Consider the following 22401-nt stretch of genomic DNA (forward strand, 5'->3'; position numbering starts at 1 on the left):
CGTAATATAATTATTGCCGCACATGCAGCATCGAGCGATTTTATAAATTTTGTTAGCCTGTGGTTACGTTAGACGCGAATTTGGACAAACTGACGTTTTGACAAATGAAGCATACGATCGTGTGCCGAGAGACAGATATTTATTTTCCGATAACTATTCTTTATCTGTACACAGACTAAAACTTTCGAAAATACAATTCAGCAATGTACGAGAGACACTAACTTATCAAAATCGCGAGTCAGAGAGTCGTCTGGAAAATGTCAAAACCTGATGCGCCCTGCAGATTCTTAGTCGATATCATGCATATGCCGTAGGAAAAGGCAAGAACCATTGATGACTTACACAAAGTGCTCTATTTGGAAAATCTCACAAAAGCAGACTTATATAGACTTAGCGTACAAGTTGAGATGGGCATAAGTTGATAAAAGTGGTTGGTCGTTCCACAATACATATTTGATTGCTTTGGCATACTGAGCTGATCAGACCGTCAGTTCGCGCGAATTCGCGTCCAATGCAACTACAAAATTGTCATCCGCTTAAGCAAATTCCTGAGACATCTCAGGATTAATAATTTATTTATAATTTATTAATAATTTTCATTAGTATTACTGTGTGATAAATATAATCACCACCAGAAGGAAGGAAACTCTCGAGCTATAGGTACTGTATAAGTCCGTAAATGACAGAGATTTAGCCTATTGAAATGATAATTTCTAACGATTTCAAATACTATTACAAAAAAGACGAGAAGAGCAGCAAGAGTTAAAAATACATTAAAAGGTCAAACGGTGACGTCATCGTATAGATAGAAACTTATCAAGGTAGGAAACACATCAAAGATAATGTAATTTGTCTGTTTGTACGATAACCGTACACACGTAGTTCTATCAGATATCAAGTGTGCCACGATAAACATTCGACAGGTAAAAGTAGATATTTCGCGGATTTCTGCTCATTACTCATCCATCGGTCTATCGACGAATTACAACGTTTCATATATACATATATATACACAACTTTTTCTAACTTTTTTCCAATAATATATTCCGGTGATTGCGAATAGCAATCAGCTTGATCGGTTCAATGGCGAAGACCACGGACTCTATTCGCGATGTACGCAAGCGTACCACAGAATCCAAATCTGAATTACAATCAATGGAAAACAAGCAAAACAATGACTTTTTAGTTAACTATCAAAATCAATCTTACAATATACAAAAGTTTCTTCGGTATCACCCCGGTGGAACGAAGATATTGGGATACTTTAAAAATCGAAGCTTAGAGAAGGCGTTCGAAGAATTTCCCCACTCGCAAGCGGCATTCCACCTGTTGCAGGAGTTCACGTTGAATCAAGAAAAATATCAAAAATACGAAGTAAGTACAACAGGGAAATTTATTGCAATATGTACTTGTATGTATTATCTTCGAATTTTGTACTAGGCATTTCACGCTTTAAAAAATAACGTTCGGCAAATATAAATGGAACAATTTATCGAGAGTTACGAACTGACAACGTTTTCATTTAAACGTTTATAGAATCTGATCGATTGGGACAAAGCTATACTTGGACAAGTAGGTTCACTGGGTCATCATTATTGGGAATGGGTCAATTTACCAGTGTATAGGGATATTAAACTTTTCAAGTCAAACATTTTAGAAAGTTTAACAATTACTCCTTGGTATCTGATACCGATAGTATGGATTCCGATGTCTCTTTACTTCTTTTATAACGGATTGGCACGCATCGCTGCCATCAATACCGGTATTTTTACCATTTTTAATTCGTTTTTTTTTCTATCAGTCACAGTAATTTCTATTCCACACATTACCTAATTAAGAATTATAGTAACTTTATTAATCCCTTTATATCAATGTATAAAATATCTCGCCATGTAATGTTGTTCCAATATTGTTCATGTGATGTTTTGAATGAAATATTTCACGTTCTCGTTTTTCAATGTTTACGACTGAAAGTCGCACATCGGTCTGTGTAACATAACATTACATACATGTAATACCATGCTTTCAACTATTTCATACAACATTTCCTTCATTTAACATTCCTAATCCCCTTTACGTTCACAAACGCAGTGTCTTACGAATTGATTTTTATGCGAATCGTTGGACGACACGTATCGCATGTTTTCCAACGACAGGACACGCGAGATATCTCTTCCGAAGCTTTATGCAGATGAACAAATATTTTTATATGAACGAATTACGTGGCGAGATATTTCGTCCTCCGATGCGAAAGGATTAATTTATTTTGTTCTATTTGTTGAAACTGTTGTCTATTTTCAGAAAGCACCGTGTTTGAACCTTTAACTTCGTTTATATTCGGTATATTCATATGGACTATGTTAGAATACGTAGTTCATCGTGAAGTTTTTCACTTTAAACCACCCGATAACTCGAAACTATTTATTACTTTGCACTTTTTACTACACGGTGTTCATCACAAGGTAAAAAGTAATTTTCAGTCTTTAAATTTATTTGGTTACAAGGAAAATGAAAAAAAAATGACGATAGAATCGATATATGAAAATAATTTTAAATCACATAATGATTTTATTTTTATAGGCGCCATTTGATAAAAGAAGATTAGTATTTCCTATTCTACCAGCTTTATTGGTAGCAAAACTGTTACTAATGATTTATAATATGGTGTTTCCACAAACGATTTTTTATTTTATACTCTCTGGTACAATGACAGGTATTGGCATTAAAATATTTATATTTATTGATTTTATCATAAATATCAATGATGTATCAAATGTAAAAAAAATTTGTCTCATAGGCTACATGATTTACGACTTAACACATTATTATCTACATCATGGCGCGCCGAAATTTGGAACATACATGTACTTAATGAAAAGGAATCATAACTATCATCATTTTTTACATCATGATCTAGGTAAAATTTACTTGCTTTCTAAAAACTAGATGAATCATAAATAAAAACTTTGTTCTTCAGGTTTTGGTATCACCAGTAAACTATGGGATTATATATTCAGAACGAATATTTGTTTGCGGCAATTGTTGAAGCCCATTGAATGGTAAATCGATCCATCCGTAATGGTAAATTATATACGAACTATGTACATATAACAAGCAAACAGTACAAAAAGAAGTCAATTACAATATACTATCGTTCGTTTGATGATATATATATATATATATATATCATCAAAATATAAATATATATATATATATTTTAAGTACAAACAAGAAACAAAATGCACAAGATATATGTACAATAACGTACATAGAATCGAACCAAATCTTTCAGAGAAGAGAGTATCATTATTCATTGCTATAAGAACCTCAGCAAATTGATGTTTTAAGTACATGATCCTTTAAATATACGCTTATTTTATATAAAAATATTTTGAGCATACTAAACAAGTAAATCAGTATCAATGATTAAAAGAATACCATCGTCATCAGTGATATAAACAAATGTGATTAATTGTAGATTAAGATTATAAATAAATGTGATTAAAGTCCATCAACTTTTATGTTTTTTCTACCCATACTTAACTGTGGGAATGTGCTCTTATTTGTAGGAGGATTCAACCTAGACGATAAATTAACGAATGCTTCAAACAAACTTGCTCTATCCATAACATTTACCTCATAATGTTTCAGTTTCTCTCTAGTACACCAATTTGCAGCTTTGCTTGCTATATTCTCCAAACTATGAGATTCTTCCTCAGCTTTAGTTCGATTTCCAATAACGATCATGGTTATTTCTTTTTTGTCTTTATTCCTGTCAATATCCTTTTTCAATGGGAACAACACATCCAAAGATTCAGGTTTTGCGGTATCGTAAACTAAAACGTATCCATCAGCGAAACCAAGGTAATGTCGAGGTAGTTGCTGATTATTTGCATTATTCTGAGGAGATTCCAGTCCCGCAGTGTCATAAAATCGCACTTTTTCTTTCGTACCGCGATCAGTTTCTATATTTGCGACATAAATATCTTCGATCGTAGGGTGAATTTCCTTTTAAATTATAAAATATAATTTGACATAAATAAATATAGCACGTTAATTGTTGTAGTTAAAATACAAATTTAAAATTGAGAATCAGTATGTAACGTAGAAATATATTGTACCGCAATTGATTTTTATACAAACATAACCTATATTCTTACTGTTTTGGCATTGACATTTCCATATATGAGTTGTTCCAATAATGCAGTCTTTCCTACTCCTTTCATTCCACAAACAACTACTTTTGTCGTTTTCCCCATATCCAATCTTTCGTTTAAATTGCGCTATATTTACTTCCGATATTAAAACTCATGCCATTATTAAAAAAATAACTTAAGTCACTGAAGTCAACATTAACTCTAGTAACAGAATGAAGACAGCTGTCTTCCTAGGGGAAACGTATACTATCTGTTCTCATCAAAGATATGTCCCATTTCGGAAAATATAAATTTATTTACAAATTGAATAAATACTAGTAACTGGCTGGTATTTCAGTTTATTTAATTCTAAATTCTTGACATTTCACAAACATTATAACAATAAATGTCTTCTATAGTAATATAGTTTCTTAAAATAAATTTTTGTCATATTATAATTTATAAAACTTCGTCCGTTTAATATTTCAATTGCATAAAATATTTAACGGTAAATACCGAAAACTCAATTACAATGGAATGCTTAAAATAATGCTATTAAAGCAACTATAACTCATAGAATTTTATCTTTATCATTATAGTAAATAAGAGTTTACTATATACATGTAAATTTATTATCAAAATATATTCTTTTTGTGGAATCATTAAATTTTTACCGCTGTAAACATACTTAAATGTATTATACGCATTCTTGTTATTCACCTATCTTTTTTTGCAAATACAGTATGTTTCTTCATGTAACATATCATTTCCTCCATTGACAGTAATTTTGATCTCTACATGCCTTGTCAATTTTTTAGTCTTTGAATTTTGTTGCTTGTCTTATTTGGTGTTTGAGATTTCAATAATAATGAATTTCACATGCAAAGGCCTGCATACACTAAGATATCATGCATTTCAAATTCATTAAAAGTCGATTATAAGCAGACATCTTTCCAAGAAGTCTGACATTTTATTAGAAATAGACGAACCAAAGTGCATCTTCATCTCAGATCTGATCAATACCACGTTACTTGTTTCACGTGGAATTTATTCTGACCTATGGCTTAGATGTCTCTTTCACCTGTTCCACGGGTTTTGTGTCTTCAGCCAAAAGAGCATTTAAGTCTACATCTTGAAAACTTACAGAATGTTGGCTAGAACCTAAAATTATAAGCATAACACATACATTAAAAACTATAAAAAGATATTACGATTACATGATCATAATGTAAATCTGTATACCTGCATGTGCAAGGAAAAGGTCTTTCAAAAATCCTAATTCTTTTGTAAGCATCTTAATTTTTTCCTCAAGTAATTCATTCTCTGTTTTTAACTGATTTACACGTTCTAACGTTTGTTGTGTACGTAATTTACTTTTAACTCTAGAACGCTTTACAGCCTAAAAAAGTATTAGAATATTAAATAAATATATAAATGTTTTCAATATAGTTTCTAGAAAATAATTAATTGCTTTCATTTACTTGATTATTTCTGTCTCTGCGCCGTCGATAATCTTCATCATCTTCTTCTTCAGAAATTTGTCTTTTTTTCTTATTTCCAGATGTGTTATTTTCTTTATTTTTGGGTGCCATCTACAATTCATTTTAAAAGATATATTCAATTTAAAAACTTTCATGAATGCTACTTTTAAGTGCTTTAAATATATTGTTAAATTTGTAAATAAAATATCGCGTTGTTACTTATTCAATTACTTTTTGTTAAATATTTAAGTAGTAAGCTCAAATAATATATGTATATAATGTATTTATGTACAATCATAAATCCATAACAGACAATACGTCACATCATGTAAGTTAGGGTCAGTGTTTTCAGAACATATAGTCTATTTTAAACGATTAGAGTACGTAAGTACTTACTCTAAGGCAAACTCATATGACGAAAGATGTCGCGTTACGTACATGTGAAATTTTACTTACTTTTTATATTCCATACAAATACTCTAAATTCTTGATTTCGTATCACCATAAAAGCTGCACAATTGAGACTTTTGTTGCTAATAATTTATCATGCGTGTCACGGTAAAACACAGTTTCGATACGTCATGTTGATGATGCAATGCTACTTAAAAGAAGCTTACAGGCACGTAAAGGAACACAGACTGCCCTCTATCGGTACATTTCTATGCTAAATATAATAGTTTTGAAAAAATGTAACCTCCTTCATCGATTATCTTTTATTATTAAAAATTTTGCATATGTCGTGGCTGCATTTTACTTTACTTTTATAACAATTAATATATACATAGGTTTTCATCTTCCTTATTATTATTATATTTTTTCTTACTATTATTATTTTTTTCTTATTATTATTATTTTCTCTTATTATTATTATTCATTCACTCTCAGAACCACTTTCACCACTGCCACTACCGGATTCGCTATCACTGCCACTAGCTGATCGAGATCGAGATGGAGATCTCGACTTCGATCTAGATTTTGAACTTGATGGTGAACCAGACCGAGATTTAGCTGGAGATCCAGATCGAGATTTAGTTGGAGATCCAGAACGAGATTTAGCCGGTGATCCGGATCGTGACCTTGAAGGTGACTTTGATTGGGATCTTGATTTAGAAGAGTTTCTGGATTGAGGAGTACCAGATCTTGACCTGGACTTACTATGCGACCTAGGAGACTGGGATTCAGAAGGTGAACGCGAAGCAGATCTAGACTTTGATGGTGATGCCGAACGAGATTTTGATCTAGAACGAGATTTCGAACGAGAGCGGGATTTTTTACTAGATGCTCGGGATGATGCTTTTGATGATGCTCGGGAAGATGCTCTTGACGATGCTCTAGATTCGGCTTCATTATCAGAACCTTCTAAAATAACAATAGATCATAAAATTATTTTAAAAATATGCATAATACATAGCTAATAGAATTTTATGTAATATTAACGACCTCTATCTTCTACTTTCTCAGCTTCTTGTTGAGGTTCTTCCTCTTCCTCTTCCTCCTCCTCTTCTTCATCTTCATCTTCTTCTCCTGGTGGTTCCAACTGTTTCTCCCTATACCTTTGCATTTTGAATTCATTAGCATTAAGTGGTCGGTGTCTTACTATTAATCTTGTGTTATTTGGTTGTTGTCCAACTTTTTGACGACGTTTACTAAGTCGTACTCTCGTTTCCAATTCATTATAATACACCTACATAACACAGATAGATAATGATAAAATACATACATCTCACATAATTAATGTAAAACATACATTTTAATGTAATTTTAATATAAAACATACCCCATCTTGTCTTATGACAAGGAAATAATTTTCCTCGTATCCTTTTGAAGCTTTACTCTTGACATTCCAATTATATTCTCTAGCCATCTTATACTCGTACTCATCATCATCTGCATAGTCAATACCAGCTGCAAAATCTCTTCTACGTTTTTCTAATGTCTCTTCTAAAGGTAAGAAGTATGCCACAAATTGTTCACCGCTTTCATCCATTACACCCCTAAAATAATAACTCTGTTATAATATTTTGTAAAATGTTATAACTCAAGTATTGGCTACAGTTTACTGTACTAATGAACTAAAAAAAAGTATGAATTTACCGAATCATAGCTTGCGACATTTCTTCAATTTGAGCTGGCACAGAACGTCCAGTTGGTGCTGGATCTGAATCAAATATAACTTGTGCGCAAGGATATTTCCATAGCTGAAAAAGATTCATTGAAAAATAATAAAAGAATTAAAATACATACTTATATCCTATAAAAGTATTTAAAATACCTTGAAATCTGGAAATACTGGCAAAATTTCAACAGGTACTACATTTGGCTTACTGTAGTGTCTTTCAATGGACTTTTTATTGTCTTCAAATGTTTTTTCTATTGCTTTTATTTGACTTTCACGATCCATATATAATGTTTCTTCCTATAAATGCAAATATAACACAATTTTATGCATGTGAGGAAAATTTTAGTACAAATAAAATATATAAATATCAAGACTCACTTTGAAATTTTTCTTAATACTATAACCAACTTTAGCTTCAACTTTATCCACAGTTTGTGGTTGAAATCTAGTTTGTTCTGTAGAAATGTATTCAGTACGTCGAAGCCAAGACACACTTCTAGCATGATGTCTAGATCTTTTAGAATCTTGTGGAGTAAGAACATCTTCTTCCAAAAGTTTTTCGTCAGCAGGATCTAATTGAGCATTCACATCTCCAGCATATGTATCTTTATTTATAAGATCAATCTCTACACCTAAATCATGTTCTGTCAATACTTCATATTTATAATTACGTTCCAGTGAAGTTGGATTATATTGAATAAACCTACGAATATTAATTAATTATACATTATTTAAACTACTAGTGACATTTAAATATCTGATCTTACCGAGTGGATGCAAAAGGATATGTAATAAATTTAGGATCAAATGGTATATCAGGCAATGTATTGCAATATTTAACTCTACATATTAACTCAGATCTGAAATAAAAATAACAAAAGAGTATAAAATATCACTGTTATAAAAACCACAGGTTATAATCAAATCTCTTACCTTTTCTCTGCTGGTCTAGTCGTACGTTTGTCTCGTTCAGTTGTATTACCATTAGTTTGAATTGTAGGAGCCATATTATATTAGCAAACGACATTTAACAGATTTTAGACATTACAAAACTCCTAATTCCGAAACGAGAACTACACTTTGTGTACTAAAAACAGTTTATCCGACGCCACGTAGTTATACCTCATACTAGATAGGAAATGAGTACTTATGCCTGTATTTCTAGTTTCACAATACACGTGCTGCACCATGCGGCTAAGTGCTGAGTTTAATCGAGATCAGCACATATAAACACCTATAAAACTAGGGCTGTTTGACTGGAATTTAGTGTACATAAGAACCTATGTATTTAACACATTGTTGACGGGCAATTTTACTGAGAATTTATCTCATGTCACCGGCTATTATTTCGTAATTGGATGTGGAAGTAAAACAATATAGATAAACTTTAATAAATTTTATTTATTATTCAACTTTTACTATTTCTTTTTCGTATGATAAGCAGTGTAACAATTACCTACGTGTAATGGTACACACAACAGCTTTTGCAAATATATCTAGTTTCGTTGCATTTTCCTTTTGAAGAGCACACCTCTACACGCTCTAGTCAGATTTGTTTTTCTGCCAGTGACTATTTTTTCTATGATGTGGTCTCTTAGTTGTCCGGAACGCTAGGGGTAATGCCCCCCCCCCCACCGCCAAAGTCAGGGAATTGTTAAAATTGGCTGGAACAAGAGGGCGCAGGAAGGGGATGCAACGGAAGATAATTCATAAGAGGTTCCTGGAGCGCTCCTGTCATACGAGTAGGATGGTCATCGTGGAGTTTTAGTCGGTAAGAGTCCGACACTACTCTGCTGTTACCGATTATTAGCAGCAGCGGAGTGTCCATGAGGATTTCTCCACGTGCAAAAAAAAGAGCTACTTCCAGTAGAAATTTTTTGTATCTTGTTTTATTTTCTGGCAGATGGGTACAGTACATTTTATATGCATTGAACAAGGTACAGTTTATCAGAAAAAATGCTAATATTTTGGACCACTTTAAAGATTTTCGTAAAATACTATTGTTCGCCAAATACTGATCTGCACGATCTACCCCTTTCATGTGCTTATTGTATTGTAATATGCACGTAGGGTTAATGATATTTTGACGGCTTAATATCAGATTCACTATTTTCTCGTACAGTATCATTTTCCAAGTCACCACAATTTGATTCACAATCACTCGGACAATCAGATAAAACATCCGCATATAATTCATTGAAAGATTCTTCATTGATACGTTCCGTCATCGCTGAAATTTCTTTTACAACGAAGGACACAACTTGACGAGTCTTATAAGCGAGAGACACAACTTGAGATATTGTTACGACACTCAACTAACTAGCAACCAGTCAGGCACAACTAATCGGTTGATATCGTGAGCCTTGAACGTTATTAGCGTCCAAGGTGGAGGATTATAATAAATGTACAGAGCGAGGTTTAGGTCACCTTATTTATTCCACTCAATACTCTGAATACAACTGTCTTTAAGTTCACTGGGTTCCACTTAATACTCTGAATACAACTGTCACTAGTTCACTGGCTATCCTGTTAAATATAATGGTCACTGACTGAATACGGTTATATGTTGATTCTTAGAATACTGGTGCAAGAGTGACTCTTGGTGATGTTGCTGTCGTAGAGGAAAGTTCGTGGTGGATGTGCCTCAAGTCTGTTCCTAACTGATCATTGGGTAAAGACGTATGTTTGAGGATGGGCTGGCCGCCTTCATGAAGGTTCGCGCGCAGGTGACCTTACACTTGGCGGGAAAACCCGCGTTTCCGGTCTTTCTGAGATGTACCATAAAATAAGGAAGTTACGTGCCTTATGGGTTTTTCTGTGGGATCCTAAAGTACCTTGACTGTACAATAGGCTCACTGTTTATGATGGGTCCGCACTAGGGTAGCGTAGACCCTTAACGGTCGTCCTCTCCGAGGATCGCATCTGGTTCACATAAAGCGTCGCAGTAATTACCAGGCGGCCACTCAAAATCCCGAACAGGTATGCTGACCAACAATTGCACTGTATGACTGCACTCCAACAGCGCACTGAGAAAACGACGTTGATGCGAAAACAAAGCGCATCACGAGTTTACTCGTGGCCGGTCGGCAACGTTTGAGCATGAAAACACAAGTTAACTCGTGACCGGTCAACAATGTGTTAAGCTTAAAGTTAGGGATCTGCACTGTTTGATTGCTTACTAACATAGATAAGAACGTATTTAATTTCATGCTAGAAAAACCTATTTAATTGCACAGTTTTACGGAAAAGTTCATATCTACTATTCTATCTAAGATAAACAAGTATAAGAATGACAGTCGAGCGATGATGAAACTAATTGTAAGTTAGCTAAAAAAGAGAAATGTACTATCTACTATATTTTTGAACGATGACACATATAAAGCAGGGTTGGAAATAGTACAAAGGCATGAAGGACCGGAGGGCGGTCACCTGTTCCTGCGAGCAGGTAGTGCTCCGGAAAAAGACAGCCGATCTAGAAAGGGAGCGCAGCTCTCATGGAGAGGTGGAGGACACGGGCGCCGTGGCCGATAGGTCCTAGGCGCTGGGGATAAGGGCTAGCGCCGCGGAGCTGCCACCTGTCTGATTGGGAACCCCTTTCCCAAAGTCCGGGATGGCCATCGTAGAGATTTTAACCGGTAAAAATTAAGCACTACCCTGCGTTCTTTGAGGAAAGAACCTACCTATAAAGATTCCTTCCAAGTAAAAAAAAAGGCTAAAAGTATCAAACTTTAAGAACGCAAGACTTTTGAACCAATGGTTTTCTAGATTAGAAACCTATATATGTCGTCTCTATTTATCTCTATTTATATGAGTACTATCAAAAAGACATGTATAACATTTTACAACAATAAATGACCTTATATGCAAACACCATCGTACTAAGGAAAAAGAATATGTGATTTTATACTACGATGACAAAATATTCATGTCAATACAATTAACGTACCAAGTGCCATGGATTAATGTTAAATCTAAATGGTGTATCGAGAAATATTAAAATTATTGCATCATTCCAGTAATCCATAATCGTTTGAAAGGGAATATTCTCTTTTCTTCGCCAAAAAAATATAGTAAACGATTAATTTCTCTTGCTTAGGTAACTTACAATTGCTTTCATTATTACGCGATTTTATCATTCTCATGCTTGTCCATCTTGGATAGAAAAATAATCTTGGATAACCGTACAATTAAATAGGTTCTTGTAGCATGGTATTCAATAAGTTCTTGTGTATGCCAAGGTACAACCAAACAGGGCAGATCCCTAATTTTATAGGTTCTTGTATATACTAGCGTCAGTTAAACTCAGCACTTGACCGCATGGTGCAGCACTAGTTCGGGAACAACCAAAAGCGTGAGCGCTCTCATTTTCTCTCTGCTCATAATCATAATACATATTCAAATTCGGAAAGCGATTCTTTTTTGATTTCAGAAATATTTAAAAAGTAGACTATTTAAATATTTATATATACGTAATATCTAACAACTATATTTATCATGTAACATAATTATGTATATTATCATTATACATGTATTATATATATGTATTTCATTTATCATACCAGATTATTAGTTTCATTCACCAAATTTTTGAAATACCATTTTGATTTTGGTGATTCTGTAAAACATAATAAAATGCATATTTTTATGTCGAAATTATAAAAGGTACCAAAGATAGTATAAATTTCAGGATTTTGCTAATTTTAGTACGCAGGCGTTTATTCAACCGAAGTATTGATTTAAATGCGCAATATCATATAACGATAGTCCCATTTAGAAATGCGAACACTGCTGTTTGTAACTTGACATAGTGCTATTACGAAGAACGTATTGTTCTAGAATCTGTCACGCTGAGAGAAAAGGTGTATAACAAAAAGGAGATTAGAAAACATGGTTGGACCAAATATTTCTTTGTGACTAACCGTTCCAGAAGGTGGAACATCCTCTGTACAGGGTACATCTTTTAGGACACCTTCAGAACACGAACGTGTAAATCCGGAACTCGCAACGTTTTGCAAAGTAAGCTTTGATTAAAGTTTTTTCATATAAACCATATCGTACATGCAATAATGGAAGAATTGGAACTTTGTGGAATATAAAAAAATAATGTGATACATATTAAAGGCTTAAAAAAAAAATTAAAACTTTAAATTATATTTTTAAATTGTAATTTTTAAAATTCCAAATTTAAATTTAAGTGTTTTGATTGGAATTATACATTTTTTCATTTTATATAATAAATTGAACATTTTTAAATTTCAAATTCTATTTAATAATAAAAATTAATGTTAATTTTAGGTATATCCTGTGAGCCCTGTAACAGGGCCAGGTGCAGCGAGATCCGTATGGGAATTAAGTCCAGATCCCGACATGGTCGGGCATCTACCAAATACTCCAATTTCTAACACTACTCATCACAGTCATGAATCACCTAAAGGCACTGAATTAAGATCTAGAAATGGCCCTGATGATAATATTTATGCCGATGAAACTGCACCAGGTCAAACTCCATCTGATGAAACAAAACAAATATTTGAACTTCTTAGAGCTGGGTATCTGCAGTACACACTATTAGTTTTATATATATAATGTTATTTGTGCGAATAAATGCAAGGATGATCAAAATAAATAAAAAGTTCTTTTAGTGAGATTGGGGCAGTCGATGAATTGGTAGAAAAAAATGGTTTAAGTGTATTAAGTGCAAGAGACGAATGGGGATATACTCCTGCCCACTGGGCTGCTCTGGATGGAAATATTGAAGTAAGCTTTTGTAAATTAATTTTATTCAAAAAGAATAAATTTCTTTTTCTTTAACTACTATATTTATTGTCATATTACAGGTAATGAGATATTTAATAGAACGAAATGGACCAGTTGATCTTTCTTGTCTTGGAACTCAAGGACCAAGACCGATACATTGGGCTTGTCGTAAAGGTCATAGTGCAATAGTTCAGCTATTGTTAAAGGTATTAAAATGAAATAAACAGTTTCATAGCTTATTATTTATTTATCTACATTTAAATTGTTTTCATTTGATTTCAGGCTGGAGTTGCTGTTAATGCAGCGGATTTTAAAGGTTTAACACCACTCATGACTGCTTGTATGTTTGGAAAATTTGCAACAGCAGCATTTTTGTTAGGATCTGGTGCACTAGGACATTTAACAGATATAAATGGAGATACTGCACTTCATTGGGCTGCATATAAAGGTCATGCAGAATTAATAAGATTACTTATGTATAGTGGAGTAGATTTGCAAAAACCAGATTACTTTGGATCCACTCCACTACACTTAGCGTGTCTTTCTAGAAATGTCAGTTGTGTAAAAATATTATGTGAAAAAAGCAAGATTGAACTAGAACCTCGTGATAAAAATGGTAAAACACCATTACAATTGGCAAAAAGTCACAGACATTCAGAAATTGTAAGAATACTACAAGCTGAACAGAAACGGCGAGCTAGATGGATTCCGCCGATTAACGAACTGTGGTTTGTAATTTCCTTTTGTAAAGTGTTTTGCAGAAAATGTTATCAATTGAGATATTTATTCTTGCTTCTCCTTTAAGGGCATTATTATTTGGTGGAGCTGGAAACAGTAAAGGTCCTATATTATTATTTATGATATCCGTCCTTTTATGGGGATATCCAATGTATTTATTAAAATGTATTCCATTAACATGGAATCTTTTACGTGGCAGTCACTATTGTTTTATTTATTGGAACATTGTTATGTGGATCTCATGGATTGTAGCAAACAGAAGAGATCCTGGTTATGTACCCCAGAATAGTGAAACCTATTATAGAGCAATTAAACAAGTATTCTATAATTCTATGATATATTATAAAATATTATATAGCCACTTTACATAAAACGATTTTTATTTTCAGATTCCATATTTTGATAAATGGAAAAAAAGAAATGTTGTATTGTCACGTTTGTGTCATAGCTGTAGGTGTTTTAGGCCTTTAAGAGCTAAGCATTGCAGAATCTGCAACAGATGTGTTACATATTTTGATCATCACTGCCCGTTTATATATAACTGTGTAGGTTTGAGAAACAGGTAATGTCTAATACAATTTATATTTAATCATAGAAAATTATAATTCAATATTTTCTATAATTAACCCATTAATTATTATTACAGAATGTGGTTCTTTCTTTTTGTTATGTGTGTAGCAATAAATTGTTCATTCACTATTTATTTTGCTTGCTATTGTATGGCAATTGAAGGAATCCAATTATTATATGTATTGGGTGTACTAGAAGCATTAGTATTCTGTGGGCTTGGATGGATTTTGACATGTACTTCAGTAAATATCAAAATTTATTCTGTTTTAACATCGAATGTCATACATAGTATCTATATTTGTAACGATTTCTTTTCTTTATACAGGTCTTACATGCGTGTATGAATTTAACAACAAATGAAATGTTTAATTATAAACGGTACTCGTATTTACGAGACAAAAAAGGAAGATATTTGAATCCCTTTAGTAGAGGTCCTGTTCTCAACTTTATAGAATTCTTTTTATGTCCTCCAAATCATCAAACAAATGACCCACAAAACTACCAGATACTTTCAGAAGATATTATGTAAATAATGATAAATTGCAATTACTATATTTCAGTAATACCACACCTCTAAGAAATTGAAAATGTTATTAACTAAGCAATTAACATTATGTCAACTGTCACATATGTACCTGCACATAATCTCGATGATTATTGCTTTTAATATTATAGCTTTTTACTCATGATATTAAATAAGAAATGATTCAATAAATAATTTATTAATTTATATTTATGATTTTTTTATACCTTAAACACTACATTTTCTCTCTAAATAAAGTTTCGTCATGATTGGAATAATTTAACTAAAAATTTATTAGAGGAATCATATATAATATTATATTTTTATCCTCTTATGATCATTAGATAAAAAAGATGGGATATATTATCATGTAAATATAAATTTGATATATACAAATAATTTTGAAAATGTTATATGTATATAATTTGTACATGTGAAATGTATCTTTGGTAAAATATACTGCATTTTTGTACCTAATTAAAGTATCAGTTTTGGTTTACATAATTAAAAATTTATGTATATAATTAAAAGTATTGTGTTGAAACAGCATTAATAAGAAATGTTAAGAATTAATTGTATGTATAAAAATTATAGTTTAGGATAGCTTATTATAGTTTGTTATAGCTTATAATTAGTTTTCTCTTTGACATATAAATATTTAAGCATTACCTTGCCAATATATCTTATGTTAAATTATTATAACAATTATTGAACATATATAAGACAAAATTCTTATTTTAATTCATAACAAAAATCATAATTTGATGGAGGATCGGGAATAGCAGGCGGATCTTGGGGAATATCAATTCCTTCCGTATCTAAAAGTCTTAGTTTAATGTCCATGGATAATAATGTCTCCAAATCATTTTCCGCCTCTTTACTGGTCATTCTACTACCTATAAATAAAACATGCTCTTTTTGGATTTGAAGAAATGTCAGTTAAAGGCGAGAATAACATTACAACATACCAAGTAAAGCATTAATGCCATCTGTCCAATAATCAAAAACTTGTTCATCAGGAGCAACGAAATCTAGGCTTGAGACTTCTACAGAATCTAAAATTAAAGAAAAAGCCAACTGATGCGTAGTTTTCCGTCGCTGCAAATCCTTCATATGGGGACAATCTCTACCAGTCAGTAAAGCACGAATTTCAACAACAGCTAATTTTGTAGGAAGTTCATCTATTGTTGGTACTGATTTTTCATCACAGTCACCATAATGGAATACTTTGTGATTTGGTGAAAGTCGAACGTACCAGAACTTATCCTTTATTCTCTATATACATTATAATGTTCGTTAAAGCAACAAAAATATCGTTTCATTTAATATTTTATGAAATATATGACGACCAATACCTGTCCTCTAGCGCTATATTTCATAAATCTGGTGCCTTCTACTAAGAATCCTAAGCGTTGTTGTTGAATAAGTTCTAAGATTTCAGGTGTAATTTGTTCTCTGAGCTCAACTATGGGTCTTGCATGACTTTCCCACTCTTCCCTGCTAGTCCTTTCTTGTTGCCATAAATTAGTAATTGTCGAATATGTTAATTGTTGTAATTTATTTTTGAATTTATCCAATGCTGTAGGTTTACACTGAAGTGCTCTAGTAATTTGTTCTCTGACAACAGAAAATACTTTTACAAAATCTTCAGTGGTGGCTCTCATTTCTTTCCAAGTCTTATTTAAAAGGACTATGCATACACAATAGAACTCTTCAAATGGATGATCATGTGTAAAAAACATAGGATGATATGATTGTCCCTGTTCACTAGGTGCTTCTCCAATACGTAAAACCTAATCAAATCCAATGGAGAATTTAATTTATTTTAAGGGCTTATGTTAAGTTTTATGTAAGTACTTACTTCACAAAGTAATTTGACAAGCTCCACACTTGTTCTACCAAAAGGACATTCATGTTCATCTGCCCTGCAAGAGTTTTCTAAAACAACTTTAGTATAAGCTTCAGTATGATTACGTGCAAAATAAACCATACAGTCTAAAGCAAGCATGCCGGGTGGAGTTTCAGTAAAATCAAGAGCAGGATTAATATCATATTTGAAACCCAATTTTTTATAATCCTTAGCAAAAAGACCCTGTTTTCTAGCAGTAATATCTCCACCTACAGCTCCTTCAGTATCAAAAGCAATTCTTCGAAGTTCTTTAATCTTATCATGTGCATCTTGATCTTGTGGATCCATTTTTGTCATCATACGCTGTTCCCACAAACTTAACATAAGTGTTTGAAGTACATATAATTGGTGTGCCATTTCTGCACCAACCTATAATTAAATTTGATTGTATCATAAATTTATATGCATATACGGAGTACATGTAAAAAGGTCTTAATAAACGTGGATCCAAAAGCCACTAGTTTTGGAGTTACAAGATGTTAAGTGTATAAACCAATTGCTTTGTCAAATGAGTTAATACAACAAATTGAAAACTACTGTCAAGAAATAAGAGAAATGCTAGGAATCTTTTAACATATGCATGTTCCTATGAGAAGATGTGGCAAAGTGAATGTTGAAATGAATGGGAGACATATGAAACATATGCTGTAAATGTCTTACTGACAAAAACACCTTCTAACTTTATAAACTAATGATTTTTGAACTGTTGTTTATTAAGATTTCTTTTTACTTGTTTTGATGAGTACTATATGTTCCTAAAGTATTTCCCTAACTTTTTGTACATCCTGTATAGTATGAAAAAAAGAAAGATTTTATACCTGACCAGTAGATTGTATGATATTCGTCAAAAATACATTTCTAACTTGTTTAGATTGAAGAGTTGCAGCAACAGCTCTACGTTTAGATAAATCAGCCTTAAGAAATAAGGCATTTATTAGAGCTATTGCATTTTGTTGTATTTGTGGACGAGCACTTTGTAAATGCATCACTAGATTAGGAAATGTAACTTCTTTTTCAACTTGTCCATATTTTCCTGATGAATTTAATACTATATTTTCAAGAATGCTAAGTGAAGCTTCAATAATACTAGTATCTTGAATTACAGCTTGATTGTTCACATAGCTTGCTACTTTATTAATAAAAGGTGTCTCTAGTATATCCCATGAAACAATTCCATGATCCATTAGCTCCACAAATGATTGAAGTGAATATGCAAGTGCATTTCCCTTATACTTTTCGCCTTCCACCTATGTATGTTATAAATTATAATAAAGTATAAAATAATATAACTAAACTAAAGAAACAAATTTGTAATACCTGTGATATAATTAAAGCTAATCCTTGCTTGTTAATAAATTCTAATGCAAATGTCATATCTGTGCTAAGAGTGCTCAATTTTTGCAAAGCAGTAATTTTTTCTTCCATAGTCCCATTATTGAGCTTGGTTAGAATATCACAGGCTGTTTTAGAGGGGGAAAATTCCAATCTCAAAATACTACCATTTTTTACTTCATTACGATTTTTTTCTGTGATATAATTTTGATTGTTACTCTCCGAAAATTGTAATGAATATGATTCAGGATCAGAAAGACCCCACCCATTACACAATTCCTAATAAAAATAAAATATATAATTCTCATTTTACATAAGCCTTTATCTTATATACACTTAATTTTAGGCAAATTTTCTTAAAAAATATCAATAAAAACGTATACTAACAAAATTTCTATGTATGTTATATATAATAAATTATTAATTTTTAATTTGTAAGTACCTGAATAATAGCAGTAAGTGGATGTTTTTGATTAAATTCAATAAGTTGTGGTACTTGTTCCGTCATCTGAACAGCGATTTTTACGATATTTGTATCTTTCTGGACCGGCATTTTTATTGTTTGTGTATACATGAAGGACCAACGAAATCAGGAACACGTTTGACGTATCTCTTGTCATAATAACGTAACGGCCATCATGATAGTTTTATACTAAATCGCAAGGCGTCTGTCGGTCTCTCTCGTTCGCCCCACCATAAATCAAACGTATGTATATTCTATTTCTTAATGATTGGTGTCAGATTTTCTGCGCAAGTCTGGATATAATAAAGAAAGGTTTATGACGGAGAACAGAGAGGAGAGATTTTGTATTTCTAACAATAGTGAGATATTGAATTGAAGGAATTTTAATAAAGTTTAGCATTAATGTAAAAATTTTCTAATCTTTATTTTTCTACATGCATTATTCGCATTGCATGATTTTACAAAATATCCTCTTTTTTATATTTACTCAAATTCAAAAATTCATGTACAATGTATTAAGATTAGTTACATAATAATTACATTTAACATGCAAATATAGCTTATAAGGTACAATGAATTATTTGCATTGCTAATTGTATTTTACAAAGCATAATGCAAAAGTTATTTGCTTTGTGCAATTCCCTAAGTTAGTTTTTTAACCTATGTAAATCTAACTAATCTATGTAATCTATGTAAATCTTTTATCACACGTATAACCTACATAATAATTATTAACAATTAATCAGTTTTTTGTCATTGTTCTATTAATTGGTACGAAGTTAAAAACAGCAAGAAGACATTAGAAAATATTTTACACTGAAACTCAAAGTTTCCAGTCCCATGGAATACATAATACACCATCACTCATAACAGAGTAATAATGTGTCACCCAAAGCATAACACCTTTCAATAAAGGAGCTAGAATGCTTTTATGCAATAATAGGCGTTCACAGCATTGTATCATCAAATCAGGAGTTATACTGTCATCCTTATTTAAAACAGTCAACCCCAATTCCTGGACTGTTTTGTCATGTAGTTCACGTTCTACATATTTTATGCTGCAAAAAGCAATATTTAGAATAATGAACTAATTTTTTATGCTAGATTACCACACGATCTTACTTATTGTAATGATGTAATCTTTTAGTGGCTTCTTCTAAATTATCAGTAATAAAGTTTACTAAAAGGAAACTTGGACATGAAGATGGAACTATAAACTGTCCAGTAGGAGAGAGCATTAAAGGACCTGCTTCACTGAAAATAAAATTTAATTTACTCACACTTCTTACGTATACCCTAAATTTACATTATATTGTACTTACAAATAAATTAAGTCACTATTAAATATATATACTTATAAATGAACTGAAAGAAAATATATATTAGACGTTAAATAGGTAGACGTAAGTAATACTAACGCTTCAATTACGATTTCATAAGTAGATAAATCGGCTGGCCACATTTTCGGATAATTTCGTCGTCCTCGATAATCCGAGAGGGTTGTTGTAAGTTGTCGAAGTTGACGTTCATACTGGCTAACCATTACTTTTGGCATGAATTTCCTGCACATATAGAGTACCCTGAGCCTTACCGTCACTCAATTAATGTGTTGTATTACGCACCGTCGACCAACTTTAATGTCAAGAAGCACTTGTGAAACTGCCTTTTCGAAAGCTGGTAATCTAAATAATACCACATCATACTTCTGAATGTTCTTGATTAACTGTTAAAATAAATATTGATTTAGCAAAGTGAAATATATTATAAATGTTATATAAATTTAATAATTTATTCTTACATCAAGCCAATTGTGTCTAACTTCACCTGAATTTAACATAACATTTCCCTCTACACTTATGCCAGTATCATTAGCAAAGACAAGTGTCCTATTTTTGAGTACTTCCATTGGTTCAGGATGATGTTCAGCTAATGCCTTAAAAGCTAATAAACATCCCCTGTAATGAGCTATATTCCATCCACAGTCCCATATAATATTTTTCAAACCTAATTCAGAACATAATATCTTTTCTAACTTTTGTACTTCTTCTCTCATTGGTCTACATGCTTCTAACTTCACATGTACTTCATTAATGTGTTTATCTAAATATGCCCTATAAAATCATAATTAGCTTTAAGTTTTTATTATTTTAGTTACATAAATAAAAGATTAAAATAGACTTACTTAAGAGTATCAGGTTCTGAATTAATTTTTCTTTTCATTAAAATAGATGCATAAATAGGATCATCTTCTAGTTCTGAGAAATCTATATCTTCCCCAGCTCCTTTTCTTTGCCAATATCTTGACTTGTACTTTGTACTATCTGGTGGCTTTTGTTCTTCAATTTGATCTACAAACGTTGTTGGCAAATCACATGTCTTCAAGATAGAAAGTATAGTTTGTCTTAAATCCTTTTCTTTCAACTGTATCTGTACCAAAGTAAATTTTCCAGACTTGAGTTCCTTTTCATTTTTTGAGCGTAAATAAAATGGTAAAGTGGTAGGTCTTATTGGTCTTTGTTGTTGTAAACTTTCTATAATAGAACTTAGTTGTTTTAAAGAATTTTCATTTACTGTCTGAAACATTTAAAAAAGCAAAAATATTATATATTTAATACATTACCATTTTTAGTAGAAATTGAAAATTTTCATATAGTGTAAAGAATTTATTTATACATAAGTATTTATACATGCATACACGTGTATGCAGTAATTATTGCACTTCCTTTGTTCTATAAATAATTCTAACTATAATCAAATGAACTGTGTTGCCGACGTATAAACGATTTTAAATCGCTTACCTTCAAAATTTACTTTTTATAAGTTGTTCAACTTATTATATTAAAATATACTCACTCTTTGCGTGGGATATTGTCCAAAAAGATCGGGGTGAACGGTAAAATAAAAAGGTCGCAGTGCAGTGGATATTTCACCCGTACTTAAAGCTCTTACTGCATTTTTCCTACAAAAACTATAAGATGATTGTTAAATCGACTAAAATACTAAAAAAAATGATACCATTTAATTATATTTTGATGAATTTAATCAAGTAAACTTGTTTACCATCTTCCTAATGCACAATACATTTTTGCAGTTTCCTATACTGTCATTACCCGTCCATATCATGTAAACGTTACGAGCTGAAATACGATAAATATCGCATTTACTATCCATCAAATTTACTAAACGTTCTACATTTGATAGATACAAATAATGAAGCTGACGCACATTAGCCGTGGAATATAATTTTTCAGATGTATAATCTACATAAAACCTACTGACCTACACTTCTTTACACTTTACATAACTGTCTTTACATCGCATCAGTATGCAAACTCGATCAACATTGGACTTGAACCTCTTCTTTTTGTCTAAC

General features: G+C 32.0%; 7 protein-coding genes across 16 annotated transcripts; 2 read left to right on the plus strand and 5 right to left on the minus strand.

Annotated features, from left to right (window-relative positions):
* Position 1: 1 nt before the first annotated feature.
* LOC126867526 (fatty acid 2-hydroxylase) lies at positions 2-3120 on the plus strand. The gene is made up of 5 exons (XM_050622082.1): positions 2-1374; positions 1537-1762; positions 2302-2462; positions 2581-2917; positions 2978-3120. The coding sequence occupies exons 1-5, from the start codon at positions 1084-1086 to the stop codon at positions 3061-3063; spliced, it is 1101 nt and encodes a 366-aa protein (XP_050478039.1). The 5' UTR covers positions 2-1083; the 3' UTR covers positions 3064-3120.
* Positions 1157-4366, minus strand: LOC126867532 (NF-kappa-B inhibitor-interacting Ras-like protein). Of its 4 annotated transcripts, none has more exons than XM_050622099.1 (3): positions 4161-4363; positions 3637-4008; positions 1157-1326 (listed from the first exon to the last, which is right to left on the minus strand). In XM_050622099.1, exons 1-3 carry the CDS (start codon positions 4257-4259, stop codon positions 1279-1281), a joined length of 519 nt encoding a protein of 172 aa, XP_050478056.1. In that variant the 5' UTR covers positions 4260-4363; the 3' UTR covers positions 1157-1278. The 4 variants fall into 4 exon arrangements, with proteins under 4 accessions (XP_050478056.1, XP_050478054.1, XP_050478055.1 ...); XM_050622097.1 differs by lacking the exon at positions 1157-1326 and adding an exon at positions 1684-1829 and having other exon boundaries at positions 4161-4366; XM_050622098.1 differs by lacking the exon at positions 1157-1326 and adding an exon at positions 2960-3097 and having other exon boundaries at positions 4161-4365.
* Positions 4367-4479: 113 nt separating this feature from the next.
* Positions 4480-6235, minus strand: LOC126867533 (CCAAT/enhancer-binding protein gamma). Of its 2 annotated transcripts, none has more exons than XM_050622100.1 (4): positions 6074-6235; positions 5618-5728; positions 5379-5535; positions 4480-5297 (listed from the first exon to the last, which is right to left on the minus strand). In XM_050622100.1, the coding sequence occupies exons 2-4, from the start codon at positions 5726-5728 to the stop codon at positions 5194-5196; spliced, it is 372 nt and encodes a 123-aa protein (XP_050478057.1). In that variant the 5' UTR covers positions 6074-6235; the 3' UTR covers positions 4480-5193. The 2 variants fall into 2 exon arrangements, with proteins under 2 accessions (XP_050478057.1, XP_050478058.1); XM_050622101.1 differs by lacking the exon at positions 6074-6235 and adding an exon at positions 5849-6048.
* Positions 6236-6315: 80 nt separating this feature from the next.
* LOC126867518 (RNA polymerase II-associated factor 1 homolog) lies at positions 6316-8911 on the minus strand. Its single transcript, XM_050622064.1, has 8 exons — positions 8670-8911; positions 8504-8596; positions 8115-8439; positions 7890-8033; positions 7712-7815; positions 7395-7611; positions 7058-7301; positions 6316-6976 (listed from the first exon to the last, which is right to left on the minus strand). The coding sequence occupies exons 1-8, from the start codon at positions 8741-8743 to the stop codon at positions 6489-6491; spliced, it is 1689 nt and encodes a 562-aa protein (XP_050478021.1). The 5' UTR covers positions 8744-8911; the 3' UTR covers positions 6316-6488.
* Positions 8912-12030: 3119 nt separating this feature from the next.
* Positions 12031-15531, plus strand: LOC126867519 (uncharacterized). Of its 5 annotated transcripts, none has more exons than XM_050622066.1 (10): positions 12031-12087; positions 12573-12752; positions 13032-13285; positions 13370-13493; positions 13574-13699; positions 13776-14221; positions 14299-14548; positions 14621-14793; positions 14878-15043; positions 15127-15531. In XM_050622066.1, exons 3-10 carry the CDS (start codon positions 13104-13106, stop codon positions 15328-15330), a joined length of 1671 nt encoding a protein of 556 aa, XP_050478023.1. In that variant the 5' UTR covers positions 12031-12087; positions 12573-12752; positions 13032-13103; the 3' UTR covers positions 15331-15531. The 5 variants fall into 5 exon arrangements, with proteins under 5 accessions (XP_050478023.1, XP_050478024.1, XP_050478025.1 ...); XM_050622067.1 differs by having other exon boundaries at positions 12074-12178; XM_050622068.1 differs by lacking the exon at positions 12031-12087 and adding an exon at positions 12236-12398.
* A 394-nt stretch (positions 15532-15925) lies between these two features.
* LOC126867513 (engulfment and cell motility protein 1) lies at positions 15926-19214 on the minus strand. The gene is made up of 7 exons (XM_050622056.1): positions 19008-19214; positions 18551-18844; positions 18052-18480; positions 17186-17602; positions 16680-17117; positions 16293-16599; positions 15926-16220 (listed from the first exon to the last, which is right to left on the minus strand). Exons 1-7 carry the CDS (start codon positions 19137-19139, stop codon positions 16057-16059), a joined length of 2181 nt encoding a protein of 726 aa, XP_050478013.1. The 5' UTR covers positions 19140-19214; the 3' UTR covers positions 15926-16056.
* Positions 19215-19427: 213 nt separating this feature from the next.
* Positions 19428-22247, minus strand: LOC126867520 (T-cell activation inhibitor, mitochondrial-like). Of its 2 annotated transcripts, none has more exons than XM_050622072.1 (8): positions 22089-22247; positions 21882-21996; positions 21211-21602; positions 20827-21139; positions 20651-20751; positions 20447-20590; positions 20151-20282; positions 19428-20086 (listed from the first exon to the last, which is right to left on the minus strand). In XM_050622072.1, the coding sequence occupies exons 1-8, from the start codon at positions 22109-22111 to the stop codon at positions 19852-19854; spliced, it is 1455 nt and encodes a 484-aa protein (XP_050478029.1). In that variant the 5' UTR covers positions 22112-22247; the 3' UTR covers positions 19428-19851. The 2 variants fall into 2 exon arrangements, with proteins under 2 accessions (XP_050478029.1, XP_050478028.1); XM_050622071.1 differs by having other exon boundaries at positions 20447-20608; positions 22089-22165.
* Positions 22248-22401: the final 154 nt, after the last annotated feature.

Source organism: Bombus huntii, chromosome 7 (genome assembly GCF_024542735.1).
Source record: "Bombus huntii isolate Logan2020A chromosome 7, iyBomHunt1.1, whole genome shotgun sequence".
Lineage (NCBI taxonomy): Eukaryota > Metazoa > Arthropoda > Insecta > Hymenoptera > Apidae > Bombus > Bombus huntii.

Excerpts from the sequence above, each read along its gene's own strand:
- LOC126867513 (XM_050622056.1), bottom strand. The coding sequence starts at position 19,139 with ATGTATACACAAACAATAAAAATGCCGGTCCAGAAAGATACAAATATC. Across the intron at positions 17,603-18,051 it reads TCATACAATCTACTGGTCAG|GTTGGTGCAGAAATGGCACA; the intron begins GTATAAAATCTT and ends ATTTAATTATAG. Across the intron at positions 17,118-17,185 it reads TTGTCAAATTACTTTGTGAA|GTTTTACGTATTGGAGAAGC; the intron begins GTAAGTACTTAC and ends GGATTTGATTAG.
- LOC126867533 (XM_050622100.1), bottom strand. The coding sequence starts at position 5,728 with ATGGCACCCAAAAATAAAGAAAATAACACATCTGGAAATAAGAAAAAA. Across the intron at positions 5,536-5,617 it reads GCAGAGACAGAAATAATCAA|GCTGTAAAGCGTTCTAGAGT; the intron begins GTAAATGAAAGC and ends ATACTTTTTTAG. Across the intron at positions 5,298-5,378 it reads CCTTTTCCTTGCACATGCAG|GTTCTAGCCAACATTCTGTA; the intron begins GTATACAGATTT and ends TTATAATTTTAG.
- LOC126867518 (XM_050622064.1), bottom strand. The coding sequence starts at position 8,743 with ATGGCTCCTACAATTCAAACTAATGGTAATACAACTGAACGAGACAAA. Across the intron at positions 8,597-8,669 it reads ACTAGACCAGCAGAGAAAAG|ATCTGAGTTAATATGTAGAG; the intron begins GTAAGAGATTTG and ends TTTTTATTTCAG. Across the intron at positions 7,612-7,711 it reads ATGTCGCAAGCTATGATTCG|GGGTGTAATGGATGAAAGCG; the intron begins GTAAATTCATAC and ends TTATTATTTTAG.
- LOC126867519 (XM_050622066.1), top strand. The coding sequence starts at position 13,104 with ATGGTCGGGCATCTACCAAATACTCCAATTTCTAACACTACTCATCAC. Across the intron at positions 13,700-13,775 it reads TAGTTCAGCTATTGTTAAAG|GCTGGAGTTGCTGTTAATGC; the intron begins GTATTAAAATGA and ends ATTTGATTTCAG. Across the intron at positions 15,044-15,126 it reads GGATTTTGACATGTACTTCA|GTCTTACATGCGTGTATGAA; the intron begins GTAAATATCAAA and ends TTCTTTATACAG.
- LOC126867520 (XM_050622071.1), bottom strand. The coding sequence starts at position 22,111 with ATGTATTGTGCATTAGGAAGATG. Across the intron at positions 21,140-21,210 it reads TCAGAACCTGATACTCTTAA|GGCATATTTAGATAAACACA; the intron begins GTAAGTCTATTT and ends ATGATTTTATAG. Across the intron at positions 20,087-20,150 it reads AGATTACATCATTACAATAA|CATAAAATATGTAGAACGTG; the intron begins GTAAGATCGTGT and ends TGCTTTTTGCAG.
- LOC126867532 (XM_050622096.1), bottom strand. The coding sequence starts at position 4,259 with ATGGGGAAAACGACAAAAGTAGTTGTTTGTGGAATGAAAGGAGTAGGA. Across the intron at positions 4,009-4,160 it reads GAAATGTCAATGCCAAAACA|GAAATTCACCCTACGATCGA; the intron begins GTAAGAATATAG and ends ATAATTTAAAAG.
- LOC126867526 (XM_050622082.1), top strand. The coding sequence starts at position 1,084 with ATGGCGAAGACCACGGACTCTATTCGCGATGTACGCAAGCGTACCACA. Across the intron at positions 1,375-1,536 it reads AAAAATATCAAAAATACGAA|AATCTGATCGATTGGGACAA; the intron begins GTAAGTACAACA and ends AAACGTTTATAG. Across the intron at positions 2,463-2,580 it reads TACACGGTGTTCATCACAAG|GCGCCATTTGATAAAAGAAG; the intron begins GTAAAAAGTAAT and ends TTATTTTTATAG.